Source organism: Mesoplodon bidens, assembly GCF_964165515.1.
Source record: "Mesoplodon bidens genome assembly, chromosome: 14".
NCBI lineage: Eukaryota > Metazoa > Chordata > Mammalia > Artiodactyla > Ziphiidae > Mesoplodon > Mesoplodon bidens.
The window spans coordinates 65,984,100-66,009,991 of NC_138170.1; the positions used below are offsets into that span (position 1 = coordinate 65,984,100).

The 25,892-nt window shown below is 43.0% G+C and overlaps 1 protein-coding gene across 1 annotated transcript in view; it reads left to right on the forward strand.

The window, feature by feature from the left end:
• ALK (ALK receptor tyrosine kinase) overlaps nt 1-25,892 on the forward strand; it is a gene marked incomplete at its 5' end in the record, with an annotated part of 708,017 nt that overhangs the window by 513,021 nt on the left and 169,104 nt on the right. Inside the window, one exon of the mRNA XM_081254750.1 lies at nt 10,107-10,234. Within this exon, the coding sequence (XP_081110876.1) occupies nt 10,107-10,234 (128 nt within the window). The remainder of the gene's footprint in view (nt 1-10,106; nt 10,235-25,892) is intronic.

Below are 25,892 nucleotides of genomic sequence, written 5' to 3' on the forward strand. Positions count from 1 at the left end.
TCCCAGGCCAGTACCCTGCCCTACAAACCCCCCTCCAGGCCACGTGGGTCTTTGCGGGCATAGGAAGGAGGCCGAGGGGAGAACAGGAGAGGCAGGCAGGAAGGGCCCTCCCGGACCCCAGATCTGAGGAGCAGGAGAGAAGAGGAGGGCATTTGCCCCACCCACTCAAGCCCAGGAAGCCTGCTGGGATCCCAGGTCAGGTCCCCTGCCCTCTGAGACGAGGGTTGGGGGGCACACATGGGCCCCTTCTGTTCCTTGAGCCTAAGCTCCACCCCCCACAGCTCCCAGGGCCTTTTCCAGCCCTGTGGGTCCTGAGCATTGGCCCCACCCACTGCCCAAACCTCACCCTTGCTTAGGCCCCACCCTCCACAGCCAAGGCATTCCCCCTCACTTTTTTTTCCCCTCCTCCTCTTTTTTACTATTGTGGTACTAATGTACCTTCTGGCTGTTGATTCATCTATATTTTTATTTTTACATTCTTTCTAACATATCTGTAATTTCCCTAGTCTAATTTTATTTTTTACTTCGTTATTGTTCTTTTTTTTTTTTTTTTTGCCACCCCATGTGGCTTGCGGGATCTTGGTTCACGAGCCCAGGGTCAGGCAGAAGCTCCTGTGGTGGAAGCTCCGAGTCTGAACCACTGGACTAACAGAGAATCTCAGACCCGAGGGAATATTCATTAGAGTGAGGTCTCACAGAGGTCCTCATCTCAGCACCAAGACCCAGCTCTCTCTACCCAATAGCCTACAAACTCCAGTGTTGGAAGCCTTAGGCCAAACAACCAGTAAAACAGGAACAAAATCCCACTCATTTAAAAAAAAAAAAAGAAAGAAAGAAATGAGGTGGCAAAAAACTATGTCACAGATGAAGGAGCAAGGTAAAAACCTACAAGACCAAATAAATGAAGAGGAACTAGGCAATCTACCTGAAAAAGAATTCAGAGTAATGATAGTAAACATGATCCAGAATCTCAGAAATAGAATGGAAGCACAGATTGAGAAAATACAAGAAATGTTTAACAAAGATCTAGAAGAACTAAAGAACAAACAAACAGAGATGAACAGCACAATAACTGAAATGAAAAATACACTAGAAGGAATCAACAGCAGAATAACTGAGGCAGAAGAACGAATAAGTGAGCTGTAAGACAAAATGGTAGAAATAACTGCCGAGGAGCAGAATAAAGCAAAAAGAATGAAAAGAATTGAAGACAATCTCAGAGACCTCTGGGACACTAAATGCACCAACATTCAAATTATAAGGATCCCAGAAGAAGAAGAAAAAAAGAAAGAGTCTGAGAAAATATTTGAAGAGTTTATAGTCAAAAAATTCCCTAACATGGGAAAGGAAATAGTCACCGAAGTCCAGGAAACACAGAGAGTCCCATACAGGATCAAACGTAGGAAAAACACACCAAGACACATTAATCAAACTAACAAAAATTAAATTCAAAGAAAAAATATTAAAAGCAGCAAGGGAAAAACAAAAAGTAACATACAAAGGAATCCCCATAAGGTTATCAGCTGATTTTTCAGCAGACAGGCTGCAGGCCAGAAGGGAGTGGCAGGATATACTTAAAGTGATGAAAGAGAAAAACCTACAACCAAGATTACTCTACCCAGCAAGGACCTCATTCAGATTTGGTGGAGAAGTCAAAAGCTTTTCAAACAAGCAAAAGCTAAGAGAATTCAGCACCACCAAATCAGCTTTACAACAAATGCTAAAGAAACTTCTCAGGGCAGGAAATACAAGAAAAGAAAAACACCCACAAAAACAAACCCAAAACAATTAAGAAAATGGTAATAGGAACATACATATCGATAATAACCTTGAATGTAAATGGATGAAATGCCACAACCAAAAGACAGACTGGCTGAATGGATACAAGAGAATGGACTTGAGGATATGGGGAGGGGGAAGGGTAAGCTGTGACAAAGCGAGAGAGTGGCATGGACATATATACACTACCAAAAGTAAAATAGATAGCTAGTGGGAAGCAGCCACATAGCACAGGGAGATCAGCTCGGTGCTTTGTGACCACCTAGAGGGGTGGGATAGGGAGGGTGGGAGGGAGGGAGATGCAAGAGGGAAGAGATATGGGAACCTATGTATATGTATAACTGATTCACTTTGTTATAAAGCAGAAACTAACACACTGTTGTAAAGCAATTATACTCCAATAAAGATGTAAAAAAAAAAAAAAACAAGACCCATATATATGCTGTCTACAAGAGACCCACTTCAGACTAGGGACACATACAGACTGAAAGTGAAGGGATGGAAAAAGATATTCCATACAAATGGAAATCAAAAGAAAGCGGAAGTAGCAATAGTCATATCAGATAAAATAGACTAAAATAAAGACTGTTACAAGAGATAAGGAGGGACACTACATAATGATCAAAGGCTCATCCAAGAAGAAGATATAACAATTATAAATGTTTACGCACCCAACATGGAGCACCTCGATACATAAAGCAAATGCTGACAACCATGAAAGGAGAAATCGACAGTAACACAATAATAGTAGGGGACGTTAACATCCCACTTACACCAATGGACAGATCATCTAAACAGAAAATAAATGAGGAAGCACAAGCTTTAAATGACACAATAGACCAGATAGATCTAACTGATATTTATAGAACATTCCACCCAAAAGTGGCAGAATACACTTTCTTCTCAAGTGCACATGGAACATTCTCCAGGATAGATCACGTCTTGGATCATGAATCAAGCCTCAGAAAATTTAAGTAAATTGAAATCGTATCAAGCATATTTTCTGACCACAAAGCTATGAGATTGGAAATCAATTACAGGAAAAAAACTGTAAAAAACACAAATACATGGAGGCTAAACAGTGCGCTACTAAATAACCAAGAGATCACTGAAGAAATCAAAGAAATAATTAAAAAATACCAGAAACAAATGACAATGAAAACACAATGACCCAAAACCTATGGGATGCAGCAAAAGCAGTTCTAAGAGGGAAATTTATAGCGATTCAATCTCACCTCAGGAAACAAGAAAAATCTCAAATAAACAATCTAACCCTCATTTAAAACACCTAGAGAGGGGTTCCCTGGCGGCACAGTGGTTGAGAGTCCGCCTGCCAATGCAGGGGACACGGGTTCGTACCCCAATCCAGGAAGATCCCACATGCCGCAGAGTGGCTAGGCCCATGAGCCATGGCCGCTGAGCCTGCACATCCGGAGCCTGTGCTCCGCAACAGGAGAGGCCACAACAGTGAGAGGCACGCACACCACGATGAAGAGTGGCCGCCGCTCGCCACAACTAGAGAAAGCCCTCACACAGAAACGAAGACCCAACACACCCCAAAATAAATAAATAAATAAATAAATTTATTTATTTAAAAAACTACAGTGAGATATCACCTCACGCTGTTCAGAATGGCCATTATCAAAAAAGCTAGAAACAGTAAATGCTGGAAAGGGTGTGGTGAAAAGAGAACCCCGCTACAGTGTTGGTGGGAATGTAAATTGATACAACCACTATGGAAAATAGTATGGAGGTTCCTTAAAAAACTGAAAATAGAACTACCATATGACCCAGCAATCCCACTACTGGTCATATACCCTGAGAAAACCATAATTCATCAAGAGACATGTTACCACAATGTTCACTGCAGCACTATTTACAATAGCCAGGACATGGAACCAACCTAAATGTCCATCGACAGATGAATGGATAAAGAAGATGTGGCACATATATACAGTGGAATATTACTCAGCCATATAAAGAAACGAAATTGAGTTATTTGTAGTGAGGTGGATGCACCCAGAGCCTGTCATACAGAGTGAAGTAAGTCAGAAAGAGGAAAACAAATACTGTATGTTAACATATGCATATCGAATCTTAAAAAAAAAATGGTACTGATGAACTTAGTTACAGGGCAGGAATAAAGGCGTAGACATAGAGAATGGACTTGAGGACACGGGGTGGGAGGGGGAAGCTGGGGCGAAGTGAGAGTGTCATCGACATATATACACGACCGAATGTAAAACAGTTATAGCTGGTGGGAAGCAGCAGCGTAGCACAGGGAGATCGGCTCGGTGCTTTGCAATGACCAGAGGGGTGGATTAGGGAGGATGGGAGGGAGATATGGGGACATGTGTATGCATATGACTGATTCGCTTTGTTGTGCAACAGAAACTAACATGGTATTTTGAAGCAATTATACTCCAATAAAGATCTATTTAAAAAACATTCATATTGCTGCGTTCAAGGCTGACCTGTGTTGTAGAGAATGATCACGCATGAGGTGGGACCTCTCCTAGTTGAGCACTCAGGTCCCCTCCATGTCTCAATTACTATAACTCTCTGATTCCTTATTTGGGTTCTAAGTCCTTGGACAGGAGCTAGTTTGATGGTTTCCCATGGCCCTGCCCCTTTAAAGATGGAGCCTGTGGGCAAATGAGGAGTCAAGAGCTATACAATGAATCAATCCCAAAACTTCCTTCAACCCCCGCAAACTCCCCAGTCCCTAGGTTCCTCCTAACAGGGAAGGCATCATTATCACTTGAATGGATGACAGCGAACCATAATGAATTGACTTGAACTTTCAGATTAACTCAACTCCACTGCCATAAAATTTTGGCCCAGAACGTCAGAATCTTGTCTGATTTAACAGAAATCTGTTCATGCGTTTGTTCTCTTGTTCAACAAATATTTGTCGAGTGTCTACAACGTATCAGGCACTGGAGACACAATGATGAATGATCCATCACCCTGGCTTTAAGCAGGTGGAGTTGGGGGGGGCAGGGAGTCGGGGAGCATGGCAAGACACAGAGGACCTCCTTCCTATAAAAGTGAAAAACATTGACTCCCACCAGACAGGACCACCCTGTTTTCTGAATACACAGTCTGTATGGGCTCTGCTCATGTGCTCATACCAGCCCCTCTTCCTGCATTGCCCTTTTCCCAAACACCTGCCCCTTCCTCATAACCCGTCCTCAAGTTACACCTCTCCTGATCACTGGACGTGAGACATCATTTTGCCCTCTGTGATTCAATAGTATGTAGTGCTTATTCCACTCATTCAGCTCCTCTATACTGCCATTCACTCTAAAATTCGGTACATACTTTTACTCTTTCTCACTAGTCTGTAAGCTCCTTGAGTACACAGCTAAATCCTAAACTCTAAGGATCCCCAGAGCATTTAATACGTTATCTAGTGTGCAATGATGCACCAGTAAATACCTGAGAAATGGAATTCAATTCAACAAATTCAAACCAAGATCTAGACACAAGGCATCTTTTCACATGCTACAGAAAGATGCAAAGATAAATAAGAGGATTTTACTCCAAAGTGAGATGGGGGCCTTTAGAGAGTTCTGGGCAGAAGGTTGATCTGCTGTCATAGTCCAATGCTAATATATTTTGTTGTAGGAGTGTTTCAACATAATTTCTTTTAACTAAAAATTTTTCCTGATTTAAACAAAAGGTGGCTGCTATTCATAAATTGCTCTTGCCTTTCTTACCTTCTTTTACTTACATTCCTCTCCCACTTGAATCTTGTAAATTAATTGAGATGCAGATAATTTCATGGACCAGTGCCCTTCCAAGAAAAAAACTCTGGTCTTCTGTAAGAAGAGCTCCTGCTTATTGAGGCCCCAATAAGGGTATTCCTTTGTGTATATCCTTCTCACAAATCCACACAGCAATCCAGCAAGCTAATCATTATGACTTCCACCTTAAAAATAAGGAAACAGGAGATCAGAGAAATTACATCATTTGCCTAAGGTCACTTAGTAGACGGCGGAGCTGAGAACTGAATGTAGGCATCCTGATACTGTAGCAGCTAAAACTATCTCAGAAAGGCATTTCATTGACTGGCATGTGTGTTTGAGGGCTCACTTTTGTAAGCCAGCCCTACGTCAACATCATGCCTATTGGAATATCACATAGCAGGGAAGTAATACACATTCCTCTGTTTTGTCAACTGACATCCATGGCCCTCAAGTGCTGTCAAAAAGTGACCCTGCATTCTGGACTTACAATAACTTGGTGCCTTCGTCCTTTTGAGACACGCTGCCAACCCTTCAATCTCATCAGCAGCTTGCCTCACATCAGAAGTGCCAGACAGTTTCCTTTAAACGTGTAGAGACTAACCTGGTATGGAGCAGTGGGAACCTTAGATTCTTTTTGTTTTCACGTCAGATCTTCTTATGATTTTTTGTTTTGTTTTGTGTGTGCATTTTCTGACAATGTATTTCACTGTCTGACCTGTCTATCCTCAAAACCCAGACTGGTGATTTCCTCTAGCAATGCTATGTCAACATATCCTTCTTTATCTCTGTGATTCTAGTGATATGAAATGTGACTGAATATACAGACTGATCCATCGGTCGCATTGTCTCCTGTTCTTGCAGTTGTGGAGAAATAATATATTTGATTTTAATCTTAGGTCTGTAGGTAACCAATGTGTGACCCTGAGCAGCTCTCACCATTTCTCTGAGGGGGTGGAACTGAGTCTCTTTGGAGAAATAAGTCTGTGGTTCTTTGCCTAATCATTCTTCTTCCACCTTCTATAGAATATTATTGGTCCACTGAAGCTTTCAGGGTTTTGGTAAAGTGTTTTGTCTCTAGAATTCAGGCAATTTGCTAGAAAAGTATAGGCATAAGATCAGTATGACACCTTGGAGAACTTTTAATTCAACAGCTGCATTTTGCTAATAAAGAAACTATAACCCAAGGAGGTCCCATACTTACCTTACCCCATGCAAATCCGGGACCAGAATCTGGGACTCAGCTCCCAACTTGGTGGCCTTTGAATATATTACTTCCAGCCTCCAGATCAGAAATGGACCTTGATATTCACAGACCAATCCTCCTGCCTTTTTCAGTGGACGCTGATTTATTCATTATGATGTAACCACTCAGCAAAAATGTGTAGTCAGTTTTTTTCTCAGCAAACTCACACAAAGTTGGAGCCACTTTCTCTGGTTGAGAATACAATTTGATCAGAAAACATCCCAACTTTCAGGCATTCAGAGTAAACTACCTTGTTCAAAGTCATCAGGCAAATGGTGGGCAGAGCCAGAACTGGAAGTGGAGAGCTCCAGAGAGACAACTGGAAGATAATGGATGGTGACAGGCCATCCATACTGTGCTTTTGGCTTCCCAAAGCCCAGATGGCCTCCCCTCACTGTCATATTGATTGACTGAAGCACCAGTGCTGAGATGGCCACAAATCCCCAGCACATGGATACAGCTGCGCTTTTGTCTCTAGGAGGCTCTAGGTTAGAACATAACCTTCCCCTTTGCAAGCAGAAGTAGAGTTGCCACCAGCCAAAGAGGAAAACAGGACCCTAATGAGCAAGTTTCATGACCACTGGGATGTCAACAAAGAAAATGGAGGCAGAGAGAAAAGAGAGCTTGGGTTTTTTTTACAGGGCTTTGCTGTCTCTTACATAAATCTGAGCCTAGGTCTAAGCTTGCCCTTTTTCAGTCCCAACTTCCCTGGTTATAAAATCATGTTTGGCAACTACTCTGAAAGTTATTAAAGTTGCAGCAGGAAACTATGGGAGGCCAGAGAATTTCAGACAAAAGTTATTGCATCGGGAACTCAGAAACTAATCCCTAAAACAATTGACACATTTTTCCAGAGGGCTAGTGCCAATACAGAAATGGAAATTGTTGTCAAGGGCCACTGTGTACCTGGAATTAAAATCCATCATTCCTCAGAGCAGAGAGCTGCGATTTTGGAAGAATATGAATAGTCATGCCTTTTATCACCATATTTCCTCGAAAATAAGAGTCCTTTATTTTTCAAAAGAGCAAGAAAAATTCTGCTCTCTTTGTTTTTTTGCCTTAAGGACCCCTCATTTCCATTTTCTTTTCAAAATTCTTTTCTTTGACAGTCACACATTTAAACAGAAGGCCTCCTTTTCCTTATTCAATTGCACCGGTTTTATTTTGGATAGAAATCCTGTTGGGTACAGTCACAGAGAACAAACTACAACAGTAATAATCCCTTCTACAGCATCTATTGTGGGGAAACTTAATACACTTTTTTTTAACATCTTTATTGGAGTATAATTGCTTTACAATGGTGTGTTAGTTTCTGCTGTATAACAAAGTGAATCAGCTATACATTTAATACACTTTTATTAAATGGCTGAGGCACTGGCTCCAGTGATCTGAATCAACTACAGAAGAGCACAGAAAGGGAACAGAAATGCCTTCTGCCTTCAGCAGAGTGCACTGCATGCCCAGCAACATGGCAGGGACCGGAGACAAAAGACTCCCATCCAGGAGCACCCACCTGAAAGACCATAGATTGCCTTAGGCGACGCCTTCATTACCAAAAGTTAGCAGATGGAAAAGATTTAATAGGATCTTGGGAATTCCCTTGCTGTCCAGTGGTTAGGACTCTGCTTTCACTGCCGAGGGCCCAGTTCACTCCCTGGTGGGGGAACTAAGATCCCGCAAGCTGTGCAGTGCGACCAAAAAAAAAGATTTGATGGGATCCAGTATTAACAAGCAAATAAGCAAATGGAGAAATGGGCCTTCTGATTTACTGTTGGAGGACTGACAATATCCTCAGAGTTTTAAATGTACGTACACTTTGACCCAGGTTCTAAGAATTTGTCCTAAGTTAGTATTTACATAAGCACACAGGGTTAGCCTCAGCATGAGAGGAAAAATCAGGAAAAATGCACAAATCATTAAAAATGCAATCATTGAACTGATCATGTAATTTATATTTATTGTCTTGTGACATACTATTGAGTGGCAAAGTGCAGTCACAGCAAGCTTATGTGTGTATGACCTTATCTGTGTAAAACTGTAGCTAAAAGGCTGTTCACAGAGGTGTTCACCATGGTAGTCTCTGGATGAGCTTCTGGGTGACTTTTACTTTTCTTGACCAACTTTTCTGGATTTTTAATATTTTTTTATACTTGGGGTTTGGGAGGGTGCTTAAAAGTTTTTCAGACAGAAAGCTAGTCTTTCCCTAAGTTCCTTAGTACTTGTACTGCCATACCTAAGCCCAACCTAGTGGTAAGACACTATGAAACATTGTGATGGGTCCATGGGTGTATCCAAATGTCAAAATTCATCAAATTGTACACTTTTGTACATGTGATTTATTTATTGTACATCAATTACACCTCAATAAAATTGTTTTTCTTTAAAAGGAAAGAAAATACAAAATAGTCCAGGTAATTTCCATTCTCCACACAAAATTGACAAAATAACTATATACATAAAAAAAACCCTGAATCAATTTTGGAAAGTAAATTTGATGTTCCAATCAGGGACAGGAGGCTACTCCAAGAGGTTAATAGCCTGAGTGAGGTGTAAAAATGTTCATTTAGCTTATTCTCCATTCTCCAGCGGTGTCAGTGTCCTTGATTATAGATAGATGCAGTGCTCAGTGTTTGACCAGCTTCCGTCTTCTTCTGTTTGAACCTTTTTTGCAGAGTCCACGTCAATCTTAGGTAACTTTTGCCCCAAAACACTTGCTTCAGTGCACTTTAATTTTCCTTCAGTAAATAAATAGCACTTGCTAGCTTCCCTTAAGTAGCTATATAGCAAACCTGAGGGTTCTGAGACTTTGGAATCCGATAAAATTACAAAACCCAAGCATTCTTTCCAGAGATAATTATGAATACACTGATAAATGCTTTGAAGATGATTCCTTCACTCTGCTGGCAGATTTTCTCAGGCATATATATTCTTTTCCTGTAAGACTAGCTACTGAAGTAGTCCAAAGGTCTGCAGTTGCCTAAAAAGTATGACAAAAGGAACACCAGTGGCTAGAGTGGGTTTAAGAATTGGGTCTCTGAGTTAGCTGGACAAGAAAGAAACAAATGTGTGTGTGTTGCCGTCAGAGTCACCATCCTCAGAGTTTTAAATGTACATACGCTTTGACCCAGGTTCTAAGAATTTGTCCTAAGGCAGTATTTACGTAAGCACACAGGGTTAGCCTCCCCACAATCAGAAAGAGGAAAAAGGGTTCCACCTCTTGGTGCAGCATGAAGAATGTGGGCCAGTGCAGGGGTAGGACCTCTCTGCAGGTTAGGTCTGCTTCTCATCACTGTTTTTTTATGCTTTTCCCTTCTGCTTTCCAATGCAACCAGTTGGACTGTGCTGCAGGGAAGAATTGGGCGCCCAGAGAACCCGTTCCGAGTGGCCCTGGAATACATCTCGAGTGGAAACCGAAGCTTGTCTGCAGTGGACTTCTTTGCCCTGAAAAACTGCAGCGAAGGTATCTGAATCTGGCTTTCCCCTCCACTCCTTGGTAGCTTGTTGTCTTAAGTGGGTCAATAACCTGCCGCCATGATTAGCTGGGAATGTGCACACTTATATAGAAATGTCTACAGTGCTTTGGGTCTGATTCTGAGTATTGCCAAGTGCTCCATAGCTCAGCTGATCAATTTTCAAAGTTTGAGTATAGTATTATATCTGCTTAACTTAAAACTTTATCAAATAGAATATAGTCTTTGTTAGATAACACATTAGCTTAACTCCCCTGGCTGTCAAATGCTTTCAGCTATGGTTTTGTTTTGTTTTGTGGAAATTTTCAAATGTTTACAAATGAATAGAATAGTGCAGTGAACCGCCATGTACCCTCAACCCAGTTTCAACAATTATCAACATTCTGCCATTTTTGTTTCACCTATATCACCACTCCGCTAACTTGATAATGATTAATATTTTACTTTTTTTCCTGAGGTAAAATTTACAACTCTGTATTTTTAGTGATTTGATTTAAGCTGTCATTAAGGGACAATGTGGGAAATGGTTATATGTGAATTTTTTTGCTTATTTTGTAAAAATCATTAGGGCATGGTCCACTGTGTCATTGAATTTCTTTTGTAGGCATAAGCCCTACATTGTGAGTTTATTTCAAGATTTATTACCAAGAGAGGGCATCTCTCTTCTGAAGAATAATTTGTTGATTTTTTTTCTTTTTGCCTTTGTTGCCAGGAAACTCTGAACTAAATGCAGTACTTAATCACAATAATTATATCTGTGTAGTTTTTTGTTGAGCTTATTTCCCCCTTCCTCTACTGAGTTTTTGATCTTCTGTTCTTAGTTTCAAGATTATATTTTATATGTATCTTTCATTAGACGTTGCCTCAAGTCTGATTGGTATGCAGGATAAGATAGACCATCAATACATATATGAGGTCGATATTTCCTTGATTCTTCAGAAGACCTAGGGTCATAATTATAAACATCCTTTATTATTTCCCACATGTAGAGGGTATACAAGATGGGATTGAATTATACAAATCTTCAGGAAAAAAATTGCTTTCATTGTCACTGTTCTCCTGCTGTGCCTGCCTCTTCCCAGTGGCTCACTGGGAAGGGAGCTCTCACCTGTGCCGTGGAACCTGTGGTCTGGAGCCCCAAGAATGAAGTGTTGACAGGAAGGAAGCCTGTGGCACTCCCAGACCTAACCTCTCCATTTAGACTGTTCATGAGCAACCATGAAGGCCCATAACACACAGCCATCTGTTACAGGTAGAGGCCCCGTTTTGAATCTGGAGCTGGTATACAAAACGGACTCCCTTAGGTAGGGAGCCCACTGACCACCCAGTTCCTTACGTTCCTGTAGCTCTTCATTCATTGCTGGCCTTACAAGAACTTTGAAAAAGTGTATTTGTTTCTTTTTTTCTTTAATCAAAACTGGTTTATGTGTGGGAAAAAGAGAAGTCACCATAACATGATAGATTGAACTTCAGTTCAAGTTGAAAAGTTGCTTAGCCTGTGATGTGAGGCACTGTACCAGAAACATGTGGTTTGAGAGAAAGCCAGGAGCTTGAACAAATGTTTCCACACTCACAAGCTTAGGGATTTGTGAACCTCTCTGGACATCACCAGTCCTCACAGATGTCAAGGGTCTGCCTACGTGCTGTCCAAAAGAGGCCATGTGTTGAAATGGAGCCGGTTAACAAGAATGTGTCAAGGAGAAGGCATTAGTTCCCACCACCCAGTACAAATAGTCCTGCAAAAATTCTTTGTACCTTTGAAGGATTTCAGCCAGTTGTGCACAATTTTCATCTCTTAGTACTTCCTTTCAGCTACAAAAGTTTCCCTCTGTAGCTTACGTTGCATTTGCAGCGACCTGTTGCACAGTTTAAAAGACATGTTTCTTTTCTGCTTCTCTACCCTTATGAAGCCAAGAGAGATGACCTCTCTAACTTTCTCTAATGATCCAGAAAGTGTTTCTTCTGGCAGGACACTCTCTTAAGGAGGGAGAAAAGAAGTCTTCGTCTGATTCTCTAGGGGAAGTGGACTGGCCAGGAAACCTAGGGAGATTCTCATGGCCCAGCTGCCTTCCTTCAGAGGCTCCAAGTCCAAGGACAGATGGTTTCCATAGGGAAGCAGGTGTCCTTTATGCTCCTTCTCAGGCTTAGAATCCTGTGACCACCAAGGGGTGTGAAGGGATCACTGTGGATCTGTGTAAGGCAGAGAAGAACAAAGTGATCCCAGTGTGTCCTGAGAACTTCTAACTCTTCCTCCTGTTATGGAACAAATTCAGGTGCATATCAGTTGGTGTGGACAAGTTGCAAACATAAGAAGCACCCTAAAGCTACCCTCATATATTTAAAGGGAAAGAGTTGTTTTGGAGGCATACTCAAGGCCTATTTGATGTAGACAAATGTCTGTGTTTTCTGAGGTCATTGCTTTAGTTAGGTCATGAAGAGGAGGAGCTAAGAGGAGAGAAGTAATATCTTTGAGGGGGTGATGCTGATGACATGCTAGCCAGGTTGTTAATAGGTTTGCAGGTTGTCTGGTCTACTTTCTGTAGAACTCTACAACCCTTCCTTGTCCCACATGAAAAGAGGTGCCATTTTAATTAAACAGGAGAAAGGGGAAGTCGGACAATTTTCCTCGCATGGGAGATGATATCTATCTGTGGGTGTCATCAGGGCAGAGGTCGTGCCTGTTTCCTCTCTGAATCCTGACACCTATCACAGTATGTAACAGTTAATAGCCGCTCAGTTAATAAGCAATAAAAGCTCACATCTATGGAGCACTTACCATGTGCACAGGCAAAGTGCTGACCCCTTTACATGTGTTAGTTATCTCCTGCGAGCTTTACAATAATACTAAAAAATAGGTACTATTATCCTCATTTTACGTATGGGGAAACTGAAGTTCACAGAAGTTTCTAAAGTTGCCATAGTCATTCAGTTAGGGAAAAGTAGAGCGAAACTCAAGCCCAAGTCAATTGGATCACCAAGCCAGTATTTCTGTCCATGACATTCTGCTGCCTTAATGGAATGTGTAAAGGCTGGAGTTTTATGTATTACTGGAAACCTTAAAATTGTCCTTGACTCTTCCTCTTATCCCTACATCCAGATGGTCAAGTCTTGAGCTCTAGGCTTGTGGCTGCCTCACATTCTATCTGTTGCTATCTAGATGCTACTGTTACTGCTTCTCAAGTTTATCCTTCTGACTTCATTTCCTCAGCCATGTGCCTGATCCAGGCCTTCACATATGCATACTGGGACCTTGGCGATAGCCAGCTGATCTCCCTGATACCATTATCCATCCTTCGCACATTACCGGGAACATCTCCCCCAAATTCCTTTTTCTTGTGGCACTTTCATGAGAATTTCAGTAACTTCTTATTGTCTACCACATCAGAAATATGAGGGCTAGAATGGACCACCTCACTCATTTCCTGGGGCCAGGAAAATGATGGTCTGGGGATCACCCAGGCAGTTGATGGTAGAGCTGGACCATCTTGACTCTGACCTTGGTATTTTCACCACTGCTCAGTCTTGCCTGGAAAGCCCCAGTGTCTCTGCCAGATTTCCAAGGTTCTTACCATCTGGCCCCCCTGTATCTGTTCAACATTATGCCCTCTGTTCTCTACACTTCCTGTCCTCTAGTCAGACTGGTGTTCTGTACACTATGCCAGGAGTGGCCTACTTGGTCCCAGGCCTTTCATTTTGAACACTGGTTGATCATTTATGATCTAGCTTGGAGCCCAAACCCTCCAGAACATCATTCTCAGCTAAAGAAATTCTTCTCGGAAGACTTTTCTCTTTGCATCTAAATTTAGTAGCTGTTTTATAATTATTTCTCAACTAGTCATTTTAGGACCCTAACTTGAGGTTCAGAACCTTGTCTTCTATTTCTTTTATTTCTCCAGGGGGCAGTTAACACCCTGCTAAATACATAAGAAACACAATGTAGATACTTGTTGACTGATTGGCTAATCAATCAGTTGATAAATGCTACTCCTGCTTTTATAGCTTTGGGCTACTACTCCCAAAAGAAAGTAGCAGTGAGTGGAAATTACTTGGGAGAGGTTTTCCCCATCTTGAAAGAGCAGTGTGTATATTCAGCACTGAAGGGGGTGGATCTCAGCTCCTAGAGACACCCATGCCCTGGCTCCCGGGGAACCCTTAACCCTTTCACAACGACCTTTCTTCAGCAGACAACTCAGAGCAATAGGATTGTGAAGGACACTCATCGGGACCCCTCATGTTCAGAGAAAGCTACAGAAAGACATATGTCAGAATGGCAGGACTAGCATACTGAAAAGGATTTGAAAACTATCAGTGTGCCTCTGACCAGCTCATAAAAATACATATTACAAACACCCATCTAGCACCTTCTATGTGCCAGGTCCTGTTCTAAGCACATTGCTTATATTAACTCATTAAATCCTTATTGCTGTGAGGTATACATTATTACTATCATCACTCCCATTATATGGATGGGGAGATCGAGGCACAGAGACCTAAGTAATTTACCCAAAGTCTCACAGCTTTGGCTCCAACTGGCTCCAGCATCTATACTCTTATCTACCACACATTGCTGCTACCTGTAGAAGGTCCCTGCTGGAAAGGACCTCAGAAAGCATCTAATCTGCCTCCCTCACCATGTGGAAATTGAATGCACAAACACCCAAAGATTTACCTTGAACTTTGACACACTAAATTACTGATTAGCCCAATGTGCTTCCTACCTCTATCTCATGGTTGTCAAGTTCTCACTTTTTCTAAGAAACCAATTCAGAATTTCCCTCTCCCTGCCCAGATTGGTCAAAGGCAGTTTAGGAGGACCAACCCCCCTGATCAACAGTGGGCAAATCAAGGAACTAAAAATGGCTGCAGTGTAAGCTTAAACATATTTTATTGCAGATCACCATAGTTCCACTTCTCTCTAATGAACCTGCAAGAATCTCACAGCTGAGATTTCCCAAGTCAGAGCCACATTCAGCTCACTAACAGATTTCTCAACAAGAAGTGCTCTTGATCCCTTACCCTATCAAGACATCTTCATACACATTACCTCTTCTGATCCATTCAGAGAGGGTGTCAGAATCTTCACATTACCCATGGTGGGGGGCAGGGTGGGTATTTCGCTAACTTCTGTAGTTCAGGAAAGGGAAGAAATCCAAGGTGTCAAATGCAGTCCAACCACCATGGATACCTTAAAACACGTGTCCCAGAAGAGTTGGAGATGCACAGATATCTTAACCTCTCTGGACCTAAAATGAGCACATTTGAACTAGATCCACAGTCCTTAAACACTTTTTAGAGGCTGAACTCTTAATTCAAATAAAGTCTTGTATAGAAGTCCAGTATATAAAATTACACAAGCAGAGCTGCCCTTGAGGAAGTGAGTGTGGGAAACCCACCCCTTCCACAGCCCTTGACACACCCTCCAAATGGGTTTTCATGAAATACAGTTTGAGAACCCCTGGACAGTCTGATTTTCGGCTCTCGTATTAACTCCAGCTTTTTGATGCTATCATAGTTTACTTATTTAAAATGTGATAGACAAAAGTAGTTACATTAACCATACCTTCTTTAAATGATTAAGACTAAGCCCAAAGCTGTTGTACTTTGAATATGGGCCATTTCCACAAGACAAATTTTTGTCACTGTGGGTCCTGGCTTTGAGATGCTAGGTATGGAGCTGGTATGAATGTTTCCAGTAAAACATGTGTGGCACCTCCTGGCCTTGTCTCCTCTCTCTCTTCCTACTTCACTAAAGACAGTGACGGGCAGTGGAGGATGTCCTCCTTAGACCAAGAGTGGACAAGAGGAAATGAGAGAAGCTAAACAAACAGATTCTAATCTTTGGCCAGCCATGTGGAACCAATTAGCCTCTAGAGTAAGCTCCAAAATCCAGCTGGGTAAAATGAAGGATTACCTCATGGGCTCCTGACAGCTTGGCCCAAACTGGGCATTTTCGGTTCCAAAAGCAAGCAGTGCCCTGCAGAATCCTCAGTCTGTGCTTGTAAAATGAAGATTACTATGGCACACTGTCTTGGGGCTGCTAGCAGAAAACTCTCTATGTAGCAGACTCATCCATCCATCTATCCATCCATGCATTCGACAGATACTTACTGAGCAGTACTAAACTAAACACAATATGTATATAGTGACACTCATATAAACTTGTTTCTGTCTTAGGACTGAGCTTTGGTGTGGTGGCTTTAAGATCTCCATTCTACTCGGCACAAACACTGCTTTCCAAAAGACCTCCCTGGCTTATATTTAGTGTGCACCAGAGGTATTGAATACGTGCTCCATTTGTAGAGATGTCTTCCTCCAAACTAGTTGCAATGCGCCTTTCTCAGAAAGACCACAGAACAAGCACTGAACCAGCAATCAGGGGATTTAAGTCCCCTTTCCACCTCTTATTTGCCATAGACTAGCCAACTCTGTGGATCAGAAGGGACATTAAAGGTGTCCCCCAGAATTGGCACACTGATCGTTATTTAGTTTAAAATAAGAATAACAATATGTCAATGGCTGTCCTGAAATTGACCTTAATCATGAGGGTCAAAAGAGAAGATGGCTGTGGAGGTGTGTTTGTAGATATTGCCCTGAGCTACCTGACTTCTCTGCCCTCACCTGGCCTGAGGCCTTTAAAAATGAAGCTGCTCCCTTTCTGCTGCTCGGTTTCTCATGGAGAAACTACTATTCACAGAAATAAATTGGCTCTTCTGACGCCTCCTGCAAACGTTTCATGATAATGATAACCAAATGCCAAGTGGGCGATGGGAGCTGCAGCATTGCCAACCTGACGCTGGCACCCAGGTGGCCACAACCTGGGTTGGTCTCTTTAAGGGACTGAATCAACTGTGCAGTGGTGGGAGCTATTGCTTGGAAGTGAAAGCCTGGTGTGGCTTAGTTCTCACTTAGTTCTCACTGTGTCTTCCAGGTGGAGGGTGAACCCCGTTTACCAAACACTCCCCTTCTTAATTCCCAATTTCTAAAACTTCTTGCCCATAATTTATCTGTGGACTATACTGTTTAAAATGATGATTTCATCTAGCCACTAAGATCTACTCACATTTCCCCAAATGCCTCCCCACTTCAAGCTTTCGCTCCAGCTCTGCCCCCCTCCCCCATTCCCAATATCTGCCTGTCCCAGTCCTACATGTCTTTTAAAATCTCAGCTCAAATACTGTCTTCTCCAAGAAGTCTCAGCCCAGAACTGTGTTTCCATATATTTCTGTTTTAGAACAGTCTACTTCCTTCCAGAGTTATTTATGTCTTACTCAATAGATGGATGCTAGTTTCTATTTTCAAAAAGACTGTGTCTATTTTTTTTAATCTCCTATATCCCAGTTAGCAACTAACAGTGTTTTTCCCATGGTAAGCAGTGAATAAAGGTTTTGCTGTTACAATGTAGGAGAGAGACTACAGGCTTTGGAAACAGACAGAATGAGTGTAGAATTCCAGCTCCATCACTTACCACCCTTTTGAGCTCAGAAGAGGTTTTTTGTGTGTTTGTTTGTTTGTTTTTATCTATGAGTTTGGGTTTTCTCATAAGTAAATGGGGCTAATAATATATAATTATGGGTTTGCTGGGAAATTAAAACTGATATTGTGTGAAGAGCCCCTAGGACAGTGCTTGGCACAGTAAATACCATCTTCCTCTCTCTCCCATGTCCCCTGACTGAGCTAAATGTCCTCATTCTGGAACCAGGGCTGAATAATTCTGCACGACTAGCCCAGGGTATGTTATATATTTGCAGGGTCACACCCACATTTCACTTTATTTTTTGTTGTTTTTTCTTTAATATATTACCTTTTTAATAATATATTTTATTTAATTGTTAGTTTATAGAGTTTAATTTTCAATAGTAATTGTTTATCAGCTAGCTCATAAAATTTCTGAAAATTTAATAATCAGCCCTTGCCAATGAGTACGAGCTGGCTGTAACCCACCACTGCACTCTTTCCCTCCCAGACTGCTTTTTCTAAACCCCAGACATTATATCATCTTATTCATAAACATTTCAGCATACACCTCTAAAAGATAAAGATACTTTAAGAAAAAAAAGAAAGAACCATAATATCATTATCACACGTAACAATTTTAATAATAATTCCTTAATATTCCCTAATACTTCTCTAATTGGCATGTAAATTGAATCTACCTTTCACTCTCACTCTGGGCCTTGTCTGAACCGTTGGGCCGAAGGAGAGGTTATCCCATGTCCAACAAAGACCCTGACAGCCCAGATCTACATTCTGATTTTGAAGGAAGCTGCTTCTGTATGCTTTTATCTCTAATAGAGTCATTTTTTCCTTTGTGACTCAGTGCACAGAATCCACTGTGTCCCCAAAGGAGAAAGACCGTTTAATCCTGTGGAGATGATTGGAGACAAGGGAAGAGCCTAAAAGTCCTTTGACCTGCTTATCACACTGTCTCCTCAAGCAGACTAAACATGGGGTCTAAAACAACCAGGCCCCCAGCTTGAGGAACCAGAAAAGAACTTTGTCCGCCCCTCCTTTCCCTACTGATGCATAGCTGCTGTTGGCAGACTTCTGTACTCTAGAATGGCTTATTCATAATCACTAATAAAACCAATTAGAAATGCCCCACGAAGTGCTTAGGAACAATAATGACTGCTTGGGTGACTATTTTAAATATTCGACCATTGGAAATCACCTGGAAATGGGGGCAGACACAAAGGGTCTTAAAATATAAATAAATAAGGAACCAGTGTGCTGAGGTCATTGTACTCCCAAAAGAAAATTACTTCCACATTACAACTACATAAAAGAAATAATTGAAAAAATTAATCACACTAAAATAATTGGTCTATCTGACAAGTAATTTGGAGCAATATTCCATCATTGACATCAATGTCTAGTAGTAAAATAGTAATGAATTTCATTCTCTGACCAAAGTATTTATTTTATTAATGGTACTAAATGGTGTTGTTACTGCTTATAAATATTTCATAACTTTTAATTCACTAAAATGTTCAAGAAATTTCCAAAAGTATTTATTAGCTTTAAATCATTCTTAGTATTCAATATGTGATTGCCACTCTGCCTGGGTAATTAAAAAAATTATTGTTTTGGGTAATGGGAGTCTCTTTGAATGCAGAGGATTAAGCCCTGGTTATTAATGAGACTGTCACTCCAGCTGGTGATGAATGAGGGGCTTGCTGAAGCTGTGTTCCTTCTTTGGGTCTCTAAGGCCCTTCTGTAGCCATTCCTTAAAACCTGGGGCCGTGAGGCAAACAGGGCGGACCAGATAATTTAATTCCGGGGATGATAACCCGTGTCTAAACTGACACTTCTCTTTCAATCCACCACCGCTCCCAGCCCCGTTTCATCTTCCTGGAACAGCTGAGAGAAAAATTCGTATATTCCAACCTCACACCTTCTGTTTCTTTCATTCTTTGATAGAGGCCATAACAGATGAAACAGGCAAAAAGATGCAACAGAAAGAACAAGGGACACCACATAATGAATAGTGGAAGGAGGATAGGATTTGGATGAGGAAAACATGGATTTGGGTCCTGAGTTGTTTGGGTGCTACGCATCCATTACATCCTGCAGTACTAGATCATTCATGTGTGAAATGAAGACAATGGTACCTGCCCCAGGGTCCGTGTGGGGATTAAATATGTTAGTCTGTGTGCCTATATGCCTGGAACCTAGTGGGAAATCAGTTCTACTCTTCTCTAAGTCCAAAGAGCGTGTCATGGTGGTATTGATCCAATGGCCTTGGCAACTCTTAATTAACCTGGTACAAACAGTTGGTATGAGTCATCAAGAAAAACCGGGCCAACAGTGAGTTGTACAGCTCAGGGACTCGGTGAAGTCTAAGGACAGGACGTCCCCTGGAGGAGGGGTGGGATAACTCCGCTGTCAGTGCTCTGACCCATAGGTCTAAGATCAGGCTCACTGCACTGCCTCCAGAGCCTCATCCACACAGGGGATGGCTAAAGGCATTTGGCTGTGGGCAAATGGGGAGGGGGCAGGATCCACCAAGTGGCTTGAGGTGAAGTGTGGCCAGCACCTCTCACACTGGGATGCGTGTACCTCAAGAATATATAGTGACGTTCTGGGAGTTTCCAAACCCACAGAATCAACATGGTACATCTTTCCAGATTGGAGTGGAGGGACATTTTCTATTAAAATTTTCAGGGCTATATATTGGGCTCCAATGAAAACTGTGCCCAAATTTAAGATAAAAGACCTTTTCTGCTCGTAGTGATTCCCCAGATTCTGGGAGGTGACTTCACCCTTCTCTGCCATTGCGGGTACATCAGAGGGTATGTCGGTGAAGCACCATTCCAGGGGGACAGAGGGACATGGGTAAGAGGAGGTACAGCCAGGCCTGGGGTGACCCACTGGAAAGCTGGTGCCAAAGGGAAGGTATCCTCTCAATGCAAGCCATGGATGGGCAGAATGGCAGGCAGAACCCAGGTGACACCAGACACCAGCAGTGGGGCCCTAATCTACCAAATGAAGCAGAGAAGGGCTCCGTTCCTAAAATTTAGGTACCAGATCAGGGACAGACTAACAAATATGAGATTGCAAAGTCCGCTGCGCATTGGCCTAACGCTTCTTAAATTTCCCCAAGGACAGAATTAGTTGGTTTGGTTTGGTTTTTGTTTGAAGGGGGACACAGGGAGGGGTACCAAACCTTTGAAGATCTGGGAGACATTTTACCTCCTTCAAGAACACGGGTGTAATATCCTGTCTGGATCCCAAGTCACACTCAGCGGGGCGATGGGGTCATCATGGCAGCACTGGGATCCTCCAGAGCTCGGTGGGGGAGTGGGCCAGAAGGTGGGCACAGGCTCTGTGAGGCTACAGCCACACTAGGATGCCCTTCCGCTCTAATGAACAGGAAGGATAAGCCACAGCGCCAGCCAATGGCAGCTGAGAGGCAATAAGCTTTAATTAGAGGCTTCTTCCTGGAAATTCACATGAACATAATAAGTCTGTTGTCTTAAAAGGCCCAAGGAGATTAAATGCATCAACTTTCTTTTGCTTTTATAAACTGATCCTTTCACTCATTTGTGAAATGAAAATATAATGAAAACATTGGCTCTGATGAGCTCCCCAGTGCTAGGGGGGACAGGCAGCCCAAGTCTAGGGTCAGGAGGCAGCCTATCTGTAGGTTTATGGCTCAGGAACACAGAGCAGTGCAGGTGAACGAGCTGTCACAGCTGGGAACAGCAGTAGAAGGGACCCTGGAGAAGGTCACTTGGGTCTCTAGGAGGGTGGGGAATGGAGCAAGCTCCCTGCACCCCAGTCCCCAGAGGCTGAGGAGAGCCTATGGACTTGGGCCCATGAGTGTATATAGCTGGAGTGAGAAATGCCCAGAATTACATTATGTGGGTTAGAACAGAAAGCAGAAAATTACAAGGAAAGATGGTGTCTGTTTTCCTTCCTATCTTACCATCTCAGGAATGATATCTTTCTTTCTTGTTGGTGCGCAGACACAGACTCTTGCTCACTGGCTCTCACGTGCTCTCTCTCTCTCTCTCTCTCTCATTTTATCTACAGAGCATGTGTGTACACTAATGTTACAGGCCTTTCATCTCGGCCATTCTCTGCCATTCTTCCCCTGGTGTGGCCCTTTTCCCCATTCCTTTCTCTCATCTCTTACCTGTGGCTATGTGTAATGCCAAAGCTTCCACTCCATTCAGAGTCCTATCATTTGTTTACTCTGTGATAATAAATAAGTAAAGGCAGACAGATCATTTTCCTTCTCAGTTGTTTCTTTGGGCATCCCGTCGACAGCCTCTTGCTACATCTCCCTGCCCTCAGCCTCTCTTCCCTCTATTTCTCCCAGACTCTGGATATCTTTGTCTTTTTGTTTGCCTGTTAACTCATTCCCTTCTCATCTTTCTTCCTCTCCTTGTGAGGAAAAGAAAAGTGGGCTGTGGAATAGCCTTGGGATGGCTGTGGCCACCTCCATTATCAGTGAGCCCTGCTCTGCTTTCACTCCAGGCACAGGCCTGAGGCTCTGCACCCACAGACAACAGCTCAGACAGGCAGGTTGGCTACACCAGGGTGGATCTGAGGTGTGTGCACATGGAGTCTTCCTCTCTTTTCTTCCTTATTCTAAGCAGAGATTTTCTCCTCTCCTCCTTTTCCCCTTCCCCCATGTTTCCTCCTTTCCCTTCATGTACCTGTCACTCTCTCATTCAGCAACCTCACCACTGCCCCAAAACACACACACTCCCTCTCTCTCTCTCTCTCTCTCTCTCACACACACACACACACAGAGAGAGAGAAGCACGTACATACTCATGAACAGTGAGGAATTTTGAGGGACATTTGGATACGGTGACCCTGAAGAGGGCCTTAGGGACAAGACCACCGTCTTTAGTTGAGAGTGAGGTCTTACCTAAGATGGAAGTCTTTCCTGGTGTCAATCACATGGCAAAGGCAAGGGTCTGGGTAGATAAGAGGGTCTGGTGTTTTCCTCTTGGGGGTCAAGAAATGGAATTGGAGTGAGCTCTTGGGTACTGGAGCTGAGGTTGTGCTCACTGCATGGGAAGACACTAGAAGCTAGGTAGGAAAACTAGCTGGGCTTGGGAAAACTTTCTTCTCTTCTGCAGTCAGCAAAGCACAGAGTCTAAGCTCGTGGTGCACACCTGAAGTTTTCTCCCTTGTCTTTCCCAGTCTTTAGTAGAGTCGTATTGAACATTCCAGCTTACCTTGGTTGTACTCCAAGAGTTTTGTCTGGATACTGTCCAGGGTTTTAAAGGATTTAAATGTCACTCCTGAGACCAGATTGAAGATGGAAGTAGTGATCCATAGGATTCTCCAAGGAAATGGCAAATCTTAGAAAAAGAAGGAGGAAGGGAGGGAAGAAAAGCGGAAGAGAGGGAGCAAAAGCTTGAAGTCTAGCCCCTCCCCCCCAACCATGCAGTTCTCCTTCTGGGCCAAACTTGGAGGTTCTGATCTTGCATTGATTAAGGAAGGTGGAATCTCCCTACCTGGTATATGTCCAGATGTATAAATTGGGCTTCCCATTTTCCCACCATCTACTAACTGGACTCCACAACAGAAATCCAGGCTTCCAGAACCAAGGCTGGAGACCTTACTAAAGAATCCAATCTCTTGAGACTTTTCTAGATTTAAAAATCTTTCTTTGCACTTCCATGTTATTATATAACCTGGTACAACTTCATCAGAGGCCCCACCGACATATGAGGTTCCCCCATCTCTAGTTGTTGGTTATTGCTTTTCAGAGACAAAAACTAGAAAAGGAGTCACACAGTCACTACAAATGGGCTCTTTTGTCAGGTGCAGAACTCCTCGACCCCACCTCCACCCCAGCCCTTAGTTCCCACGCAGACAACTCCAGTAAGTGTGGTATGAGAGGTAGCCCAGGGCTCTGTCTGCAGAGCTCCAGCAAGGCTTTACAGGACTCGGGTGGATCATCCAAGTACCAAAGCCTGCTTGACTTCTGCTCCTGTTATTTTCCCCTCCTGCTAAGTTGCAAGCCTTCCACCTCATCTCTGTATCCCTAGCTCTTGGCTCAAAGCCTGGCACATGATAGGGGCTCTATGAGTTTTTATAGAGTGTTGAATGAGTGAACGAAAAAATGAGTTAAGAGGGAACGGTGTGGAAAGTGTCTGTGAATGCCAAGCAGAGTGGAAAATTGAGATCAACAGCTGGAAATTGTAAACAAGGCAAATGTATCAATGTTTCAGATGATTTCAGATATTAACTTAATCATTTAGGTGGACATTCTACTTTGTAAGTATAGGCAAAGACAAACACACCCTATAGCATAAGCTTAAATTCCAGATTCTCCCCTGCCAAAATAATAATAATAATTATTATTATTAGGACTTCCCTGGTGGCACAGTGGTTAAGAATCTGCCTGCCAATGCAGGGGACATGGGTTCGAGCCCTGGTCTGGGAAGATCCCACATGCCACGGAGCAACTAAGCCCGTGTGCCACAACTACTGAGCCTGTGCTCTAGAGCCCGCGAGCCACAACTACTGAGCCTGCGTGCCACAGCTAGTGAAGCCTGCACTCCCTAGAGTCCGTGCTCCTCAACAAGAGAAGCCACCACAATAAGAAGCCCTCACATCACAACGAAGAGTAGCCCCTGCTTGCCACAACTAGAGAAAGCCTGCGTGCAGCAGCAAAGACACAACGCAGCCAAAAATAAAATAAATTTATTTTTAAAAGAAATTAAACTAAAGTTGGCTCTTCGGAGAACCCCCCATTTCCATGGATGGCAAACAGTTAATCCAAAGTCAGCTCTGAATGGGAATTTTCTTTGTCCCTTTTGAGTAGTTCAGAATTCTCCCCTTTGCCCTTCCCATTCCTCTGGGGAGCAAGTAAAAATGGGAAGGTTTCTGTGCCATGTGGTAATGAAAGAGCCATCCACTCTGGGCTCCCTTAAGACATTCATTCAATCTCTGTTGGTCTTTGGTCATCGGACCAGGCCCGTGAGTGTGACTGAAGGAGGGAGTCTTGCTTGCAGGTCCACATGGATCGCTCCAGCTCTGTCCACAAGCCTCTACAGCTCTGCCCACACCCACTCAGCCACCTCTGGGCTCCTCTTGGGGAGACTCTGAGGCCCTTGACACCCTCCCATGCTGCTCTGGGTTCAGGGGCACTTTCTACCCTCAGCCTCCCAGCCACCCCATTCTACTCTCCTGACCCTACTGACACAGCCCAGTGCTAACCCAGGGCACACAGGTCTTCTTACTTGCAACTCCCCTCAACCTCTGGTCTTTGTCTCTTTCCCACACCCTCGCCAGGCCATGTCCCAGGTAGGAAATGCACAGACCTCGTTGCCCTAGCAGGGCCACTCATTTGCTCCCCTTTTCTAATTGTCTGCGGGGTCTATCCCACACCATTGTATGTTCTGCCCCACTCGATGTTTTTTATCTAGGCAGTTTCAGGCCTATGTTTTGGGGCCTTATCAATTCTTGGTTCCAGATACTCCAGACTCAATTTTTTTAACTTCAAGATCTGGTTCACTCTCCAAAAGTCCAGATTTTGCCATTGAAAATCTGTTTTTCAAGTGTATCTGCCCTCCCCCATCCAAGGCAGTGCCTGGAGAAAGCAACAGCAACTCTCTAAATGGAGGCAAATGAGGGAGTGGGTCTACAAAGCTTAGGAAAAAGAAACTTCAGATGATGCTCCAAAATATTATCATATTTTGAATCATAATTATCATAAATATCATCATATTATCACACCCCCTGACTCCAGTTGTCAGCTGTGCCTCCAGCTAAACAATCCCCAGAGAGGGTTTTCAGTGCCCCTTTTTAATGACCTTCATGGGAAGCATTCCCACAACAATTTTGATGGGAGACAAAGGACTCTAAATATTTTAGAGTTCTAAGATGTTCCAGCCAACACCCACTCCTTCTGGGTGTGGATTGTCGTCCTGAGTCAAGCTCAGAGCCCCACAGATCTGTGTGCGCATCTCTGTGGTTCACCCCATGGTCTCCCCTCGCAAAAGATCATGACCTAAGGCAAACCCAGCCTGGGTTCTGCGATGGCCAGATACATTTTTTGAAAGCGCCTCTTCATCTGTTTCCTCCTCAAGATCCCTATAACCTGTGGAGTCAAGTTCAAAGACCTTGAATCCTCCCTTCTCTGCCCCAACCTGCCAGCCCAGACTTCTCCATCTTGGCCTC